The sequence below is a fragment of the Coffea arabica genome, chromosome 2c, assembly GCF_036785885.1.
Source record: "Coffea arabica cultivar ET-39 chromosome 2c, Coffea Arabica ET-39 HiFi, whole genome shotgun sequence".
NCBI lineage: Eukaryota > Viridiplantae > Streptophyta > Magnoliopsida > Gentianales > Rubiaceae > Coffea > Coffea arabica.
Window position 1 is genome coordinate 12,360,363 of NC_092312.1, and position 20,903 is coordinate 12,381,265.

The 20,903-nt window shown below is 35.9% G+C and overlaps 1 protein-coding gene across 1 annotated transcript; it reads left to right on the forward strand.

Annotated features, from left to right (window-relative positions):
* The first annotated feature begins 14,164 nt into the window (after positions 1 to 14,164).
* On the forward strand, positions 14,165 to 18,568 carry LOC113726078 (receptor-like protein kinase HSL1). Its single transcript, XM_027249593.2, has 2 exons — positions 14,165 to 17,187; positions 17,858 to 18,568. Exons 1-2 carry the CDS (start codon positions 14,592 to 14,594, stop codon positions 18,250 to 18,252), a joined length of 2,991 nt encoding a protein of 996 aa, XP_027105394.1. The 5' UTR covers positions 14,165 to 14,591; the 3' UTR covers positions 18,253 to 18,568.
* Positions 18,569 to 20,903: the final 2,335 nt, after the last annotated feature.

Consider the following 20,903-nt stretch of genomic DNA (forward strand, 5'->3'; position numbering starts at 1 on the left):
TGATGGTTTTCCCCTCTTCTTCTCTGTTTGTTTACCTTGTTTCGAAAACTAAGGTATTGCAATTTACATTTTTTTTTTCCAATTTGATCAATTCTCTAACTCTTTGTTTATTTTCTCTGGATATTCCCAGTTAATATTTCCTTGATTTCACGATCTTGACACACAATGACAAAAAAAAAAAAAAATGTGCCAGAAGAGATAAGGTTCCAAAACAGAAGCAACAAAAACTACACATGCAAGCCAAGCCCTAGCCATCAATCACTGTCCACGCATATAGGTTTTTTGTTGCACTTTCATTTTCTTTTGTCGCTTGGCCTCGAGGGCATTCAACTCTCTCTCATTCCAGGCATTATATATATATTCTGCGCGGTTTCTAAAGTGTTTGAATCCTTTGAGATAAAGCCAATTAAGAACCATGAATTGATATATTCTCATTTGGAAGCCCATTACTCGGTGGTTGACAAAATCCGTAATAGTGAACTTTAAAGATTACTTTGGATTCATGTGTGTCTACTGTCTAGCCAAGCCGAAAGGAACAAGAATTGAATAATGCATGGTTACTCGATAAATGCATCATCCTAGCTAAACGAATTTCAGCTTTATAGAGATTAATTATTTCACTATCATGATAGAATAATTAACACCATTATTGTGATGAGCGACCAAGTTTGATTTTCCAACCTAATGTAGCCTTCCTCGTTGTTAAGTAGCCCATTAGGTACTCCACTTTCAATAACTTATCTTTCTTGGGGTGGGTTGATAGCCATTAGGTGAGCTAGGGCCCCAAAACTCATCCATCTTCCCATATCCCTCTCCTTTATTCCATGCGAATGACAGTTGAATATATAGGTCTTCTATAGATTAACACCAAATATGGTCGTTCAACATTTGAACAAATAGGTTATTTGGTAAGCTACCCAAATTAACTAAAGATTAGCCAGTCAGCAAAGTGTTTAAAAGGATCCATTAAGTGACTTAAGAATGCCTATAGCATACTTGGTCATCTATTCCACAATACCTAATGTTTGTGAGTCAAATGCATATTTCTGTTTGCTCGTTAGATATTCTTAAGAGTATGCATTATAAAAATAAATAAAAGTCTTGGTGTCAAGGATCATCAATTTGCTAATTTTTCTTTATGTTGTAATCATTGGTTGCTAAACACGATAGAACAACTGTATTGCAACGACTGTAACTGAAACTTCCCTTTTCTAATTGCACTATAACAAATTAAATACAATTACTACCGGAAGTGTTAGTAAAGTTCATATCCTTTTTCTGATCGAAATTTTGGTAAAACCATGCACTTGAAATTTGCCAAAAGAAAAAAGTGACTTGAAAGGTACCCTTCACTAGCTTCTTTTAACTCCTCCTTTCGAAACAGGCTGTTAATCATGTGCTTAAGTACATCCATGAAATGACCACAAGAGAAGCCATGAGGGAATCTATTTCCAAGTCCAGACCACCACCAATTAATTAATAAGTAACAAAGTTGAGGGAAAAGAGGGAATTTCCCACAAAAGAAGAGAAAGTTGCCGGAGGATGCAAAAAAGAACATTTCCCACAAGAGCTTGCAGCGTTGCTTTTCCGCGCAAAAGGGGCTCAATTTTGAATCAAGAAGATGGTGGCATCCTTCAAAAAAAAAAAAAGAAGATGGTGGCATGGCAATTGGCCTTCAAGAGAGGTGGGGTTGAATGAAATCATAAGAGATGACACCTTTTAATTGAGATAGTGAAGAACAAACTCAATTGGTTGGTGAACACATTAGCTTTCTATTATATTTTCTTAGTGTCTATCTTTCTTCTATTATAATGAACTTGGGTATACTTTTGCCTCAAAGTTTGTAAAAGGCTTGATAATGGGGTCCCAAAGAGATCTCTGTGGGTGAGTTCCACCTGGTAGCTCCTAATCTTCCAAGATTGAAAAGGGGTGACAGCAGCCATATAAAAGTATCTCAGGCGTATAAAGAAATGTGAAAAAGAGTAGATCATCATTGGATTAGTCTGGTGATTGCTTTAGTCCTTTTATTTGGGCCACTACTAGGCTATTAGCATCAAAGCTACTATAAAAACCTCCATTTATCTTGTTCTACTTTCCCGTCCTTCTGATCTTCTTCATTTTTTCTTTCCCTATGCCGCCCATGTTTTACTTGAGAGAGAATAGAAGTATATTCTTGACCTCAACACAGCAATGACCTGGCTTCGCAAATTGAAAGGAAACAAAATTTTAAAAATTAGTTAAGTTATTCCCTAGCTAGGTTGAGTCTAGACCTGGTTCAAAAACAAACTTATGCAAATCTAGTATAGTATTAATTTATCATAGTTTTCTGTATATTATAGCATTCAAACCTTTTAGTTGCTTTTTCAACGATTAGATTTTTGTAATATGAAGTTAATGCTATTTTACATAGCACAAGGAAGTAGTATAAAAAAATGATGAGTAAAGTTGATTCATATTGATTATAGAATTGCAAATTCATTGATCGGGCTTAGATTAGAAATAGGACTCCCTACCTAGCGATCACTTATTGTTTGGATTGTGAGTTTTGCAGGAAATTTTGTAATATTCTCCTATCAAATTTTTTAATTACTTTTTTACCTTACAAATAATGTCAAATTGTTATCATATATATATATATATATATATATACAAAATTTTCCCTCTAATAGCCAGAGTGAGTATGAAGGCATAAGCCTACAAGGACATAATTCCTATCCCATAATCTATCACGGTTTGCATTCTTTAATAATGCTTATCTGTAGCACAAATGGTAGTTAGAGGATGTTTAACGGTTCTCATTCTAGTGCTAATGCCTTTAAAGATATGATCCACTGAGCATAATTGCTGAATAATATTCAGCTTCCTTGGGTTCTAAAGAATTCCCATTTCATATAGAATATTTCTCCGGTGATGGAACCGAGGGACGCCTAGCCTCGAACATGTTCCAAGCCAACTTTTTCTTTTCTTTTTTTTTTAAAAATTTTGTTCATTTCTTTTTTAGAATGTTAGTTTGAAGCCAACTTGCCATTTCATATGGCCAATACACGGTGGCCAAGCTTCACTCTCACTTTTGTGTCCTTCACAAAGGGATAGGTGCAAGGATCGTAGACAACTTAAGAGGGGAATGAATTAGGTTGATTAGAAAAATAATCAAGTTATGGGTATTTTTTGCTCGATATGAAATTTACCCTCTTTTCTAAATGATCACACAATGAATATTCAATCAATGAACAAAATCACTTGAGAGAAGTAGAAGATATAAGTAATTTAAAGATCACAAAATAACAATAAATAAATAAGAAGGGAAGAATTGCAAACCAATTGACTACCAAGCCCCTCTTGAGCTTGTAGATCAATTCAAATAAGATTCTTCAAATTAATGAAATACAACCAATCTTGTGTATAAAGGAAGGTTCACTTCCTCCTTGTCCCAAACTCCACTCGATCAAATTAGGAAGTTTTACTATCTCTCAGGACAATACTCACAGAGTTACATTATTGAAGTATTCACTTACAAATGAAAAACTTACAACGAATTTTAAACCATTAAAACTACAAATCTTTCTTGAAGAGTGTTTTCTCACTAAAACTACTCTATATTTTTTGTATCTTCAGTGTACAAAAGTTGTTTGGAGTTTCTGACCATACTCTATTTATACAAGACCAAGAAAGTGCTTCATTAATGCTTCCAACGAATAGAAAGTAGTTGAACAGTCAACTAGTCGTTGGGGTATCGGACGTCCGGTCTGTCTGAATTTCGTGTCCGACAGTAGACAGTGAGTGTGAGAGAAATTCTTTAATTCTATCGGACATCCGGTGCTTGCGTCCGAAAGCAGACAATGAGTTAGAAGGAATATCTCAATTCTATCGGACGTCCGGTATTGTCTTTGTGAGCGTCCGACAGTTTTCATCGAGTTTGAATGATCCTATCGGACGTCCGATATTTGCGTTCGATCGAGGTTAGTGAGCTAGGGAGAATGTCTTATTTCCTTCGGACATCCGGTATGGAATTCTTCATGCTTTCGAAGTTACGCAATGATTATCGGACGTCCGATCCTGTCTTCACAAGCGTTCGACAGCTTTCAGCAAACTTTGTTTCTTTCAATTGCACTTGATCTTTGAATCTGATTTGCTTCATAACTGAAAGGATCATTGAGAAGATATTAATATCATCCATTTGTTTTGTAAACATCAAAAACTAGTGACTAAGATTAACAATAAGCGGTCTCCAAATAATGGAGGTCATAATTGCCTAGACACATGGAGAATAAGATGTTGTCGCATAATAAGATCTTGTCACGTTCATAGATTATCCTGGAACGTACATAAACAATTCTAACCGCAAAGAATTAATCCTATACACACCAAAAAAAAAAAAATTAACAGCACCATCTTAGGTAATAACATGAATAGCCCTCTTGAAAGGGACAAAAAAAGAAGGGAAAAAAAAAGTTAGCATCCCTCTTGTGTATTATTGGAGACATTTTGGAAGCTTGAATCCTTATTCGTTATGTCGCCCAATGCCATGTCGAGGGCGACCGGAGTTTGAACCATTAAATTTAACACTACTTTCATAAGTAGAAACCACCACTCACATTGCACATTATATTACCAAAAAGGGTTAGTACAATTTTAGAGTTTCAATTATTCAAGATCTTACAAGGTGGCATAGTGCATATTCCACAGTTGTGTCGTAAGTGCATGATGCAATGAAATATATCTGCTTTGTACAAATACACTACTGTTTCATAACATTCAAACGCATGCATGAAAGACATAGAAGCATGGCTTCAACTAGAAAGCCTTCCAATGGCTTATACGGAAGAATGCAATGCTCGTTAAGTTTAGGCAGAACTCAGTAGGCGGAGAGAGGACGTTGGGGAATACTCTCAAATAATTCTAAAGAATGCATGAAAATCGAACCACTACTTTTAAGTGTACACATGAATTAATGAATGAACATACCGATTTGGGAGCCCGACGATAGAGTCCCCAACAATTTAGGATGTGGACAATCTGTAGATTTATTTGTTTATTTACATTGTTGTTCTTTTATTTTTTTTTTCCCTTTCGTTATGTTTCCTTATATTATATTCATGTGCAAAGAAAAGAATTAATAATCTTTTTTGCATTATTTGTGTGAAATTTTTATCATACTAGTAGTTTTAGATTTATGACAAATTGATGCACATTTGAAATGCATTTTTCATTAATTTAGACTCGAATATGTATATATGTATATATATATGTATATAATAATTTTACGCTAGAAGTATTGAAAACATTAATCTAACCTTAGAGTGAGCGAGCGGAGGCACTCCCCTCCCCCCTCCTCCTTCAAATTCTTGAAATTTACTTTTACATAATTATTGAAGAAAATTTGAATTATGCCATGCACAAAGATATTTTCCTAGAATTGAACTCGTCCTTCCCAAATCTTCCGTGTATACAGGTTCCCGCCCCCAACCCTCTTAATTGCTTGGCTTGGCTCCTCATATCTATTTTGTCTTTCATATTTTGTGGGTCAACTTGTCACTATCAAATCCAATTTCTAACACTATTGGGAATCCATGTATGTCTGATGGGAATGGATAGGGATAACAAATCTAGAGGCCTACACCATGACGACCTGAGAAAACGATGTCCCTCGTCTTAACTTACTACTACTATATATATATATATATGTGTGTGTGTGTGTGTGTGTGTGTGTGTATAAACTTACTGCTATATAACCAGGGACTTAATTCTCTTATACAGCACTTCCACTCCATGCAAGAATTTTCCCCTGCGGCCATCGTCTCCTCTCCTCATAGCTAGAGCGCCCTCCCACTACCAACCACCCACTTAACCCAGCCAGCGTTATGATTTTAGTGCCCATGATTTCTTGCAGTAAAAGCCATTATGGCCGTGGTAAATTGAAGGTTGGTTGTTAGTTACGACGAACACGGCACCACTTTAATCTTCTTCAATAATCTATGGCGGATCAGGAAAGTAACAATCTAACAATAATATAACTAAATTCACCACCGTATCAATAATGATGAATATTTTTCTCAATCATAACGATCATTTTACTTTAGCCCCATATTCTGCAGCAGGGTTAATTCACGCGCTGACTTTTTTGTACATTTTTTCTCCAGCACAAGCAAGACAAGTGGCATCGACAGCCATGCTCGATCTTTATAATTGCTAGAGACAAACTCGAGTGCCCATATTTTATTGCAAGTCAATATTTGATATCATTACGACAATTTTCTCTCAAAGGTTCTTCATGCCATGGATGGGCATGCAGGTGCATGCGTGCAGGAGCATGATCATAAGCTAACGTGCGTGCGCAACCAAGGACTTTTCTTTTCTATTTTATTTTTTGATTAAATGAAAAAAAAAAAACCCCTCACGAAATTCCAATTTCAGGTGACCGAAACATGACTAGTCAGAACCAAAAAAATTTACATGAGGTTTTTTTTTTTCTCTGGTTTTGGTTTATTTATATATAAGTATATGCTTCATGCATGCTTGTTTGAGCACGTAATAGCAACGAGATTTCTCAGTATCATGGGCACCAAGTAGAGTGATTTCTTCTTGATGCACAATAGTTCATTTCAGCATAATAGGAGGCAAAAAGTAATTTATCCCATCATTTCTCAATTACGTTATAACTTACTCACATCACATACTAAGCAGTACGTTATAACTTACGGTAATTTTTCTTCAAAAAAATACATTCCAAATACTAACTTCTTATATTTTAACTGTCATCGACTAATAAGTTACTCGAAACGTATGTGGCAATCCTAATCTTTACAAATTCTTTAAATTAAATTAGTTAAAGTTACTCTTACGTAGCTTGTCTACGACGGAGGCATGCTAGAAATAATCAATTAGTCCAGAAAAATCCAAAGATGGAATCATGGAGTGCGTGAAACAAACGCATCGCGCAGGCTATATTGGGGTTTTACAAGATAAATGTGATGCTAGAATGTAAATAAATTATCTCAATTATTTCGTCTCGTAAAGCGACCGGCCCACGTGGACGAACTGGTCGATCGGTTTGTCTCAAACCCGGTCCATGATTGATTATTTTTGAGAGAATTATCGACCGCTTGGGTAGAGTGGAGTGGAGTACGGATTCTGGACCACTTGGGCACATAAAATAGGAAATGTAAAACGGAAAAAAAAAAATCTTCAAATAATTCACATACATAAATGCTATGGTATTATTGCAAATAATATCTTCAAATAATGCAAACCCACTTTTGCAGGAAGGCTATTGGAACCTGCAAGGAAGAGGCCACTGGGGCTATTTTTTGAAACACGAAAAAGAATTATTCTCATTAATTATGGTTCCGTTCATCTATGATAGAAAAAGAAAATAATGACGTAAGCAAGTTTATATTAAATATTTGCAGTTAATCACTTAATTGGGGAAGTGCCTTTTCCTGATTGGATTTCTGAAAAATGCAATTTTGTTATCCAGTTGTGATATAATTTGCTGTACTTTTCTTAATAGCGCAAACCAGTTTCAGGTTCTCATAAAAGAAAAAGAATTTAAATAACCTCATGGATGCCTTTCTTTTTAAAGAATTTTTTTTTCCTTTTTTGGTTTTCTGTAGGACCAAGGTCTATGCCCACACAATTGGTGGACTTAAATTGAATTTTCACGCGACTGCAAGTGCAAAAGAACAAATCCATGAAGAGATGGTGTGCAGCCGCCAAGTCTGAAATCTTTAGTACATGGCCTGTCCGTAGCAAGCTTCACTATATCTGCTCTGTCTTCCTGCCTACTTAAAGAAAATCATCAATCATGCAACAAGGGACGCTATAAATTTTAAGGGAATTTAATTTAAAAAAAAAGAGATATATTTTATAAAAGGGGTCCTCTGTTTGTTTGGATTGAGCATTATTTTCTCAATTTTATTTACTTATATCATCATTACAATTTCTAATACATCTTTTTATCTTTTTAATTATCTTTTTATCTCACATACGTCACATCACAAAAAGTATTACAGTAGAAATATCCCAAATAACTTACAATTCAAACAAACCTAGTTAGACATGACTCAAAAACTGAGAATTTTCAAGAAGCATATCAGAAAATTCTGTACTCACAGTAGTGCAAGAATTTCCTTCAGCAATGGACCGGTCTGCCTTGTTTGGATTGTCATTCTTCAGTCAAAAATTTTTTACATTTTTTGTAAATGTATTTTTAAATTATTTTTTTAATCTCACATACATCAAATTACTGTTATATATATATTTTTAAAAAAAAAATAGCAATTCAAACGGGTAAATCAATTGACAGTCTTCGCGGGTAAGTAAATTGTAATGCAATCCATGAATTTTATGGTACAAACTTGCAAATTTGACAGTCAAATCAGTTTGGTAAAACATTTTGATCATATTCCTCGGTCTCCTGTGTAGCTTTTACGGAATAATTTGCTTGCACATACACGTGGCTATGTATCGAAGACAAAAGAATTAATTACCAAAACATGGCTCTAAATGTGCCGCCCACTGCCAATATCGCTTGTCCCATCAATCGGGCACTGAATGCTACAGGAAACCCTCGTTAATTAAAGACAACTAAAATTTGGCGCGAAAATGATGGTCCTAGTAAAAGAAAGAACAGGTTGACCGTAGAATTATTGCCTGATTTGTCTATCCCATGAAAATTCCGACAACAATATGATAAGGCGGTGGATTAATTAATGCATGTTTTCTTTACTCAAAACACTACTGTGCTAATTAGACAGATATATGGTACCAAATTTAATACGCATCGAAGCCTTTTTCATGAATCCAAGCCACCGGGGACAGGTCCGGAGTCAACATTCTCACCAGACAATAATAATACTAATAATAATGCATTTACTGACAAAATCACAATACCAAATCTCGCGTGCTTTGCAGTAGAATCTAAGGCAGTACTTGAATACTTTACAATTTTAACTAGTCTTAATCAACAAATTTCCTATCCCATTTCGTGTTAAATAACCTTGCCTTGTTCCCACATGATGTGGAAATGCTATGTAAGTAAATGTAGCACATGATAATTCAAAAAGAGGCTTATAAGATAGTATAAGGTGACAAATGGTAGAGTAGAGGCAGGGTTAAAAGTTTTTTTTTTATATATATATAATTTCGACCTTTACTAACTTGAAATAAAAAAAAAAGGTTGAAACTTCATTACCTCTGTGTTAATCAATAATAAATATATCATAATTATCTAGCCACGCATTATTAAGATATTAAAATTTCGTCCTAGTTCTAAGCATGAAATTACAAGATATTAGTCATACCAACGGTGCCTTTCACAGATAATAATAAACGCATTGCAGGTATTAATATGATTAAGCATTTATATTCACAATGTCGAATATAATTTTTCTGGTAATGAACTGTGTTTAACTATTTTTTTTAAAAAATTAATAGTAATTTTTCACGTACTCTCTTGATGATTTGAATCCATGATCTGTTATTTATAGATGAAACATATATAATCAATTAGACTGCACTTCACTGTCACGTCTTGATATTCTTTTAGAATTGGTAACCACATTTTATGTGTCATTTATAAGCAACATGCAAAATTTGCTGACTAAAAAGAAAGTTTTTGAATTTTAATCATATTTATCATTCTATATTTATCCTCATAAGCAAAGAAAGAGTTAAAAAATTGAACACGAAGGCCAATAGACACAAAGAACCTTTTGAAAAGATTTATGCAACACGCTTTAACCAAGGTTTAACTCCATTATGTAATTTGGTGACTTGGGAATTGTGAACGGTGCAATTTTACTGCTCCCAAAATATGAACATTGTAGACAAAACTGAAATTCAGCATATGTCCTTTTCTTTTTTTTAGAAATTAAGCATATGTCTGCATAGATAAATTTCCTAAATCTGGTTAAAAAATTACCCTGGAATTCAGAATCCCCGGGAATTGTAATCTTCGAGGATGTGTAGAGAAAAGGGAAATTTTGGAACAATGCGAACCATTTTAAATTTCACCGGTCACTTTGACTTCTTCGGTAAAACTGCAGAACGCTTTTTACTGTTCTCTGTCTCTCTTGTCCTTCCTAATGCTCAGAAGTCAGAATAATACAAAATTTATTTACTCTAATCCTCCTCTGTCTCAGACTCCCTCTGCCCACGGGATTTGAATCTTGGTCTCTAGATTTGAATCATTTGATCAGATGGCTAATCGGCAGCCTGGTGTTTGTACGTGAAGGTACTATCTCACAAACCGCCAAAAGGAGGTCACCAAGAAATCTTTACTTTTTTTGTTGCCACGTGTATGGATGAGGTTGCCTGCTGGGTTCAAAGGCTCACCACTTCCATAATCCTTGTCGCCGCTGTGGATCCAGGCTTGTCGACAGAGCATTTTTAATCTTTTTCCATGATTATTTTTTCTGATATTCTGTTTACTTAGGCATATTTTGATTTCTAAACTTTTCTTACCTCTTTTGTTACCTCTCTTCGTTAACACTTTGAATAGGAGATTATTTGAAATAATTTTTTAAAAAATTTACTACAACATTATTGTTTTTGATATATTATAAATAAGATAAAAATGTGATTGAAAAATATGTTTATAGTATAAAGAGATAAATTTGTGTAAATAATTTTCTATCCAAACACACTTGCTCAACATGATGTAATTTTTATTCAATAACATTTTATTTACCTATACTTTCAATAGCTAATATGTCCCACATCCTCTTAAAATTTTATAGTCACAATTTTGGAAATAATGAAATTAAGAGAAATACTGTTTGTTTGGATTGTAAATTATTAGAGATATTTTTACTGTAGCACTTTTTGTGATGTGATGTATGTGAGATAAAAAGGTAATTGGGAAGATAAAAAGGTGTATTGAAAATTATAATGATGATGTAAGTAAATAAAATTTGGGAAACAATGCTCAATCCAAACAACAATGGATTATTTGCAAAAATTTATTTATTTCCATTATCAATGTATTAAGCAACCTTTTTTTTATCCCACATATATTACATCAAAAGATATTTTTTTCCTTTTCCTTGATTTGAAAAGATTGGAAAACTGAAAATCTCAAAAGTTCCAGATCCACAGGAAAATTGAACAAAAGAAAGAATGCCAAAATGCTGAACTGTAGAGTGCTAAAAATTCCGAAATTCAATTTGCAAGTTATGCATAGAAAAATATCTAGAACTTAAATTATTTTAGATTCTGCTGAAGTTCCAACTTCCAAGAACAGATGTGATGCACACGTGACCTGCCAAGTCGGAAAATGACATCCATTGGTCGCTATCCTCATTTCAACACCAAATAACAAATTTTATCCGCTCCTTCTTTCCTTCTTTTTTCTTCTTCTTCCGAGAAAAAATTAGTTCACTACAGTGTCCTACTTGAAGTTGCCGCTGCCAAAGCCACCACCATATTGTCGGCGCCCAATTCTCTTCCTACTTCTATGTTCTAACATTTAGAATTTTTAAAATTTTTTTTTCTAACAATGAAGGATAAAGATCTAAGAAGGGGAGAGAGTAGGATATTTGAATTGCCATTTTTTCAAAGATAAATTATTACGTTTTTCATGAACACATTTTTTAATCATTTTTTAATCTCATATATATCAAATCGCTGAGATAAATTTTTTTTTTTTTATAAAAAATCCAAAAAATGCAATCCAAAGAAAATATCATTGATTATGATTCCAACATTTAGAATAGGTGATATAGTAGCTAAAATTCAATACACGATCGTTATTTAAAATTTTTTATTATTTGATAAACATATTTTTTAATTATTTCAATTACTTTTATATCCCGCTCAACCTATACAGTACTATTGTAAAAAACTTTTTGCAACAACTGAGAGTTATCCGAACTTTTGCTCTTTTAAGCTCTCCTTAAGAAAAAGGGTTCTTGAATCGTATACTCCCAAGCAGGACTGGGCAACACAGCAATATGTGTAAAAATGCAAGGGAAAAAAAAATTATATCTATACTTAGCAAATTTCGAAAGTTGTATACTACAATACAAAGGATTAATATACATACATAAATGATTTATTGGAGGATGCACCTATTGGCTCTACGTCGCTTTCTTTGTAAAAGTACACATGATTTAAGCCAAGGATGGGGGATAATTTTAAAATTTATACTGCAATTAACTCATGATTAGTTAATTAAGCGGTCAGCCCACCAAATTCCCACAAAAATAAAACCATTTCATTACAGGCAGAAGACACAGATCTCTCTTGAATGGCTTCCTCAAAATCTTCAACCTCGTAATTGCAACTGTTGGACTCCCAGCATCCTTTTGTCCGACATCTTAATCATCCTCTCCCCCCCCCCCCCCTCCTCCTCCTCTAAATTTAACATCGCATCTACTCTTTAATCAATTTGTAAGAAACTTAGGCCACGTTTGGATTGCATGTTTTGAATTTTTTTTTTAGAAAAATTGCTTTAACGATTTGATATATATGAGATAAAAAGATGATTGAAAAATGTGTTCACAGAGACGTAGCAATTTGAAAAATTGCTGTCCAAACAAGACCTTAATTGGTCGGTCCACCCGCATCCCACCAAAAAAAAAAAAAATCCAAACAAAAAATAAAAGATTATTTGAAATAATTGTTTTAACACTTTTTTGCGATACGATGTATATGACGTAAAAATATGATACAAAAATAAAAAAAAGTATGTTAAAAAATATATTTGTAATATAAGAAAATAATTTTTCAGTAAATAATACCCATTCAAAAATTCGACTTGTCTTCAAGCGATCAGCGGTGGATTTTAGTGTAAAAGTTTGAAGGAACTGAGCTGAGTCTTTGTCAGCTTGTCTCCGAACGATTGATTTTAGAGCCGAAGTGTAAGATGTCAATTTGTGAATAAGTTAGAGCTTGGGATGGCAGCAAAACGCTAAGGAGAAGACGCATGCTTTGTTGAAAGAATGAAGACAAGTGAGAAAATGATACAACTACGCTGCTTCTGTGCTAGACAAATTAATATAACACGATTGGAATTTTTTTTTAAAAAAAATTTTTTCAAAATAGAACTTTTATTATTCTGTCTCGTTTCATTTTGGGTCTAGCTAGCTGGTTTGGCGGACTTTAGGATTCAAAGGACATTTAGGGTTTCAGAATTTTAAGACTAAATAAAATTGTCTTATCCAGTTGGCTAGGCGATGCGGTGCTGCATTGAGTATTCCATCAGACTCATATTTATTGAAATTATTAATGTCTCCAACTAAAAAAAAAAAAATATGACACCTTAACTTTTCATTCCAAATTTATTATGTATTGGGATTTTAAAACTTCATTTCAAAATTTATTATGTACTGAAGCTATTATGGCTTTTGAAAATAGCAAAACTTGTAAACAACCCATAAAAGTAGTCCTAAATCAAAAAGAAAATAGTACTGCTAATATACTTGTTTTTCTTTTCTTTTTCTCCTCGAAGGAACTCCAAAAAAATAATTGTTGTGTTATTTTCACATTCATCTTTTTTTTTTTTTTAGCTATGGGAAAGTTCATTGAATCCAACAAATGGCCACCATGTAAGCCCAGACACTTCGGTTTGAGATTACACCATCTCAAGCTAAAAAAAGAAACAAACCATTTCGTAATTTTGCTACTACAAAATGTTTTCTTCGGGTAATACGACTCCTAAATTATTAAGACTACAGTTGGAATTAGAATTAAAATTTGTCTAACAATTATTTGGGATAATTTTACTATCCAAACAAACCTGTTGCGCGGTGGTTTTCTTGTTTGGACAAACATGCATGCGAGATAAAAATTGATTTTGCAATTTTCATAAAAATGTTATTGGGAAATACTTCCATCTGAAGATTTGTTTTTTTAGAAAATAAAATTAAATTGAAAATATATCTACCTTAGTGCTATGAAGATAAGAAACATCTTCATTATGTACCCTAGATTTCTTCTTTTAGTAAATTTGCCGCACCCTAATAACATAAATACATTTTTCAATTCATATTATTATATTTTTAATTATATTTTTTATTTTATATATATCATATTATATAAAAAATATTACAGTAATTATTTTAAAAAATAAAAGAAATACACCCATGGCCATGATTATTGTATGAAAATGAAATAGTATGAAAATACAAAAGAATGAATGATAGGCAATACTAACAAACAGAGCACACTCTGTCAGTGGCCTGTCTTCATACTCATTGTATGTGTGGGAGTTTCTCTCTCTCTCTCTCTTTGCCAGCCTCTGCTACGTCTTTGTTATCTTTATGCTTTCTTCTTCCTTCGTTTCGTTCTTTCTTTCTCTATATATATAAACAAACAAACTTCGCAGTCTCCATCCCACATGAAATATGTCTTAATCATCCCCTTTTTACTCACTCCCACTCGACTCAACAAAACTAAATCTACTTTCTGGTTTCTCCTCCTCCTGCCTTCACTCCCCTTCCTTTCTTCCCTCCCTCCCTCCCTCCCAATAAACTGAGAATAAAGCAGCAGGCAAATCACCACCATTTGCCACCTCCCACCACCTTCCCCTTCCCTCTTTCTTCCGCTGTTCTTTACCAAAACTATAAGAGTGCAAAGTACAGAGAAGCAAAATGCTTCTCCGCCTAGCTCTGCTCCTGATTCTTTTGGCTCCTTGCACTTTCTCCCTTAATCAAGAGGGCCTCATCCTCCAACAACTCAAGCTCGTTTTTGACGACCCGGATAATTTCTTCTCTGATTGGAATGACCGCGACATCACTCCATGCAAGTGGCGCGGTGTTACCTGCGACTCCCTGACTCACTCTGTTACTTCACTCGACTTCTCCAACGCCAATCTTGCTGGCCCTTTCCCGGCCTCTTTACTCTGTCGATTGCGAAACCTCACCTCCATTTCTTTCTACAATAATTCCGTCAACTCTACCCTGCCCGAAGCCGACCTTCCCTTGTGCCGAACAATTGTTCACCTCAACTTGGCTCAGAATCTTTTAACTGGGAAACTCCCGAGCTCCGTTGCCGAGCTTCCTAACCTCAAGTACCTTGATTTGACTGGGAATAACTTCTCCGGCGAGATTCCGGGGAGCTTCGGAACTTTCCGGCAGCTGGAGGTGCTGGGGTTAGTTGATAACTTGATTGAAGGGGCAATTCCAGCGTTCTTGGGGAACATTTCAACTCTGAAGCAGCTCAACTTGTCTTACAATCCATTTTTCCCCGGTCGTATCCCGCCGGAGCTCGGCAACTTGACGAATCTAGAGACCCTTTGGCTCACTCAGTGTAACTTGATTGGCGAAATCCCTGACTCGCTCGGTCGACTGAGTCGACTCACCGATTTGGACCTGGCGCTGAACGCTCTAGGCGGGCCGCTTCCGAGTTCACTCACCGAGTTGACCAGCGTGGTTCAAATCGAGCTCTACAACAACTCGTTAACGGGAGAGTTGCCCCCCAATGGCTGGTCAAAGATGACCGCCTTAAGGCGAATAGACGCTTCAATGAACGGGTTGACTGGGACGATTCCAACAGAGTTGTGCGAGTTGCCACTCGAGTCCCTCAATCTGTATGAAAACTCCTTCGAAGGTGAATTGCCAGAAAGCATAGCAAATTCGACAAATTTGTACGAATTGAGGATATTTCAGAACAACCTCACGGGAGCTTTGCCTAAAGATTTAGGTAAAAACTCGCCTTTATTATGGCTTGATGTTTCAAGTAACAATTTTTCCGGTGAAATTCCCGCCAATTTGTGTGAAAAGGGGGTTCTTCTGGAGCTTTTGATGATAGACAACTCATTTTCTGGTGAAATTCCGGCTAGTTTAGGCCAATGCCAGAGCTTGAACCGTGTCAGATTGGCTAACAATAATTTTTCCGGTGCCGTGCCGGATGGGCTCTGGGGCCTTCCCCATGTGTCTCTACTTGACCTCAAAAGCAACTCATTTTCAGGCGGGATTGCGAAAACTGTTGCCAGCGCGTCCAATTTATCGTCCTTAATTTTATCAAGTAACAAATTTTCTGGAGACATACCTGAGGAAATTGGATTTCTGGAGACTTTGTTGGAGTTTTCTGGCAATGACAACGTATTCTCGGGGTTTTTGCCCGGGAGTATAGTGAATCTTGGGCAATTAGGAAAGCTTGATCTTCATGATAATGCACTGTCTGGTGAGCTGCCAAAAGGGATTCATTCTTGGAAAAAATTGAATGAGTTGAATTTAGCTAATAACGATTTATCTGGGAATATTCCTCCACAAATTGGAAGCTTGTCTGTGTTGAACTATCTTGACCTATCAGGAAACAGGTTAACAGGAAAGATTCCGAATGAGTTGCAGAATTTGAAGCTCAATCAGCTTAATCTCTCGAATAATCGACTTTCTGGGGATATTCCTCCACTTTATGCTAAAGTCATGTATAGAAATAGTTTCCTGGGCAATCCTGGTTTGTGTGGAGACATAGATGGTCTATGTGATGGAAGAAGTGATAGGAATAATGGTTATGCTTGGTTATTGAAGTCCATTTTTGTCCTCGCTGGGGTGGTATTAATTATGGGTGTGCTTTGGTTCTATTGGAGGTACAGGAATTTCAGGAAGGTGAAACGGGCTATTGATAAGTCCAAATGGACCTTGATGTCATTTCACAAACTCGGGTTCAGTGAGTATGAGATATTGGATGCTCTCGATGAGGATAATGTTATTGGAAGTGGATCTTCTGGTAAAGTGTACAAGGTTGGGCTCAGCAGTGGTGAGGCTGTTGCTGTGAAAAAGCTCTGGGCTAGCACCAAAATTGCTGATGAGAGTAGTGATGTCGAGAAATGTAATGTTCAAGATGATGGATTTGCAGCAGAGGTGGAGACTTTAGGAAAGATTAGGCATAAGAACATTGTTAAGTTGTGGTGCTGTTGTACTACTAGGGACTGTAAACTCTTGGTTTATGAGTACATGCCTAATGGTAGTTTGGGAGATTTGCTTCACAGTAATAAAAGTGGCTTGTTGGATTGGCCAATTAGGTATAAGATTGCCATGGATGCTGCTGAGGGGCTTGCTTATTTGCATCACGATTGTGTTCCTCCTATTGTCCATAGGGATGTGAAGTCCAACAATATATTGTTGGATGGAGACTTCGGAGCTCGTGTTGCAGATTTTGGTGTGGCCAAGGTTGTCGATACAAATGGGAAGGGCACCAAGTCGATGTCTGTCATTGCAGGATCTTGCGGTTATATCGCACCAGGTTCGTCCTCCCAATCTCTCTCTGTTTTTGACTTATTTTGATCTGGTTGAGCTATGATTGCTAAGCCCCATGGGACATTGACCACAAATTCATTAGACGTTTGGTATCAAATTCATCTTGATCTTTAGAGAAGTCCAATTTCAATAGCCGGACATGTAGAACTCAAAACTAGAACGATGGAGCCATTTGTATCTACCTTGTTGTTTTCAGAATCTGAGTGAAATGCTTAGATGAGGAACTTATATAATAGACTGTCATTCAGTATGTCAAATATTGGTTATCCATGATGCCAATATGAACCATTTAGAGTCTATTATTAGTAGATGAAAATCATGCTAGTAAATCACTTGGGGTTGTTTTATTGTAATCTTTGGCTTGCATTATTTTCTCTTCTTAAAGATGCCTCGAGTCTGGTGAAAGGGTTTCTTGTCCAGGTCTAACTGTTGAATGCGTTCTATCAGACATTTCTGTAGTGGATTTCCAAATTCAAGAACTCCATGGGCTTTGATGTACGATAGTTAGTAGTACCAATGAGAAATAAAGGGATGCGGACTGTTGGCCCCTAACTCATTTTCAGGAGTTGTATATTAGAAACTGTGAGTGGTTTACTAATGTCTTCTTTCCTTCCTTTGGATTACTGATGAGCTGTTAGTTTCATTTTTCGCTGCAGAATATGCATATACCCTGAGGGTGAATGAGAAGAGTGACATATACAGCTTTGGTGTGGTTATACTAGAGTTGATCACAGGGAGGCTCCCAGTTGATCCCGAGTATGGTGAGAAGGATTTGGTTAAGTGGGTGTGCACCACTTTGGACCAAAAGGGCATTGATCATGTAATTGACACAAAACTGGATTCTTGGTTCAAGGAAGAGATATGTAAAGTCCTCAATGTAGGTCTCCTCTGCACCAGTCCCCTTCCTATAAATCGTCCTTCGATGAGACGAGTGGTAAAAATGTTGCAAGAAGTAGGAGGTGGAAACCAACTCAAAAATGGTAGGACAAAAGATGGCAAATTGACGCCTTATTACTATGAAGATGCCTCGGATCATGGAAGTGTAGCTTGAGGTGGTTTATACATTTGTTACAAGAGACTCAGAAACTGAAATCAGAAGAAGAAGAACCTTCCTCCTCTTCATCAGCTAAATATATGATGCGAGTTTTTACAGGTGTTTGTTTCCAAGAGGGACGAGGGTCCTGGCTCCCAAGGAATGGAGATGAGGGCTGGAGGTGAAACGGGGAGGACTTATGGGGGAATTGTTGTTTTTGGCTCAATGTAAATGAACACCCCGCCAAAGTTTTTGCTTCCAAGTTTGAAAAGTGATCAACATTCAATTTTATCTTGTTTAAGTTTGCTTACCTAAATCACTGCTATTTTTGATACCGACTTCCCCTTCCTTATATGCATTTCCCATGTGAAAATTCTTTGCATTAATGAAGAATTTTTAGTTGGTCGCCGAATGTTACTAAAAAGAAGCCAGCCTTTAATGGTGACTGACCTGCTAGAGACCCTTTTCTGTTCTGCCACAGAAATCTATTAAAAGAAGTAACCAAGAAAGGAAAGTTGTGGTCTCTTCCGTGGGTTTAGTTAGCCCTTACTTGGTCCTTTTAAAATTTGCTTTGCGGAAGGATTTTGGACCTTAGGTCTATCAATCAATTGATGAATCCATACGTGCGTGGTTGGCTCCATGATGGTGGCAGCGTTTGATTGTAGGGTCCCCCCCCCCCCTCCCTCCCTCCTTCGGTTTCTAGCAAATCTGGAATCACAGAATTGTTAGCAAGAACCATCATCCATGATACAAAAATGTCCAAAGAGGTGTCAATTGGTCTTTCTTAGGAAAAAGTATGCTCATGTCAATTGGTCTTTCATTATTTTGTTTCTTGGGGAAAGTCACGGAAATGAGAAAATTTACAGGGCAAAGATTGCCAGGCACTCTTGGAATAGAATACCCCAAAACTGCTGCACTTTCTTGAGAAAAGATGCCTCGTCAATTGTAACTTTATATTCGGATTAAAAGCTAGAACATTTAATCCTGCAATTTTGCCGCATATTATATTCGGATTAATCCAAATATGAAAGGAGAATATTTTCACACCGATTCTTTGATGAAAAATTTTCATTGGAGCATTCTTGTGAGGTAACAAAAGTTCAATTTCTTTGAAAAAAGAAAATATCTCATGCTTCCTCTTTGTTATCTTCATGGGAGAAGGTTGGTGGCAAATAGGGGACGCGCCTCCAGCATTCAACGGTCAAACTCGTGTTGTGGGCGCTCCCGCGCCTCCCTCTTGATGGCGGCCCAAAAATCTCTGAAACTCGTCCCACCTCCACACCCTGAAGAAGAGTACTTAAGACTGCTGGCTGTACAAGGACTGACTACCAGAAGCCTACAGAATTGTAGTAGATAAAAAGATGTACCTATATTGAATTGTACATTCAATTGTGCTTTATATTACACCCAACTGGGTCTGTTCAGTTGGTTGCCCTGAAGTAATAGGAATTCAATAATGTAAATGCATGTCTGGGCTTGTTTTCAGGTAATTTTTTTTTTTTTTCCAGTTGACTCTTCAGGCATCATATTTACTCCAAGAAACAGATGTAGGTGGTGTCCATTTACATGACTTAGCAACATTGGAAGAAATGAATACAGAGCACCAGCTACAAGTCAATTGATTGGCCAAATTCCAACTTCCGAAAGGACTACTCATTTTCTTCTCTGTCTCTTTTGTTTCACTACTTCAATTCCCCATTTATATCTAGCCCTAACCCCGTCTGCGTACTACAAAATATTGGTGCTTAATCACCACTCGAGTCAGAGGGTTTCTGTGCTAGCACATTTAAGTTTTAATTGTTTGGATTGTAATTTTCTTCAAACAAAAAAAAAATAAGAATTTTTTTTTTACGTTGTTCGTGAATACATTTTTCAACCATCTTTTTACTTTACTTACATTGAATTATTACAGTATATTTTTTAATAAAAATTTCAGAAAATAACAGTGTATAAACCGACTTAATTTTAGTGAGCAAAGTATTTTTGTTTGAATATAATTCTTGATATAATAATGCTTACTTGGCAAATCACGAGGTATCATCTATTGATTCGTCACGATAATGCAGACGAAAAGTCATACGTTCTAATTTCTAAATTCATACGTTGTATATGCTTCAATATTAATACAGTTCATCAGTACTAATCATACAAATTGTTAGTACATCAAAGGTGTGAATTATGATTTAGCTCTCAAATTTTATCATAATTACTACTTTAAATTTGAACGTAAACTAAATAAATGAATAACAATAGACGGTAGGGGTAGGGATTATTACTTAAATTTGTTTTTCTTGGTTCACCTCATTCATACTTTTTTTTTTTCTTTTTGAACGGACCTCAGTCGTACTTAAAGCCCAAAGGCCTGATGTGCTAGATTAAAAAGCCCAGTTGTGCAGTGGAGCAGTAAAGGTCCAATGGGGCCGAGGATTCCAACCTTGTAATTAATATTTCGGGCTCTACAACTTCTTTATGGACTGCAGACTGACTGGCCCATGCTTTTGCTGAATTTGGTTGTTGTACTTCTACTTGGGCTCGGACCTAAGTCTAAAATCATGCCCTTTTTTTGGAAAGAAAAATTATGCCTATAAATTCATTTTGAGAACGCTAAATTTTAATTTTGATATACAAAAGCTCATAATTTTCTCTCAGTACTTCTCAGGTTGAATTTT

What these genes read in the sequence shown, in the direction of transcription:
- LOC113726078 (XM_027249593.2), top strand. Translation starts at nt 14,592, where the DNA reads ATGCTTCTCCGCCTAGCTCTGCTCCTGATTCTTTTGGCTCCTTGCACT. An exon ending in TTGCGGTTATATCGCACCAG is followed by an intron (nt 17,188 to 17,857) that starts GTTCGTCCTCCC and finishes TTTTCGCTGCAG; the next exon opens with AATATGCATATACCCTGAGG.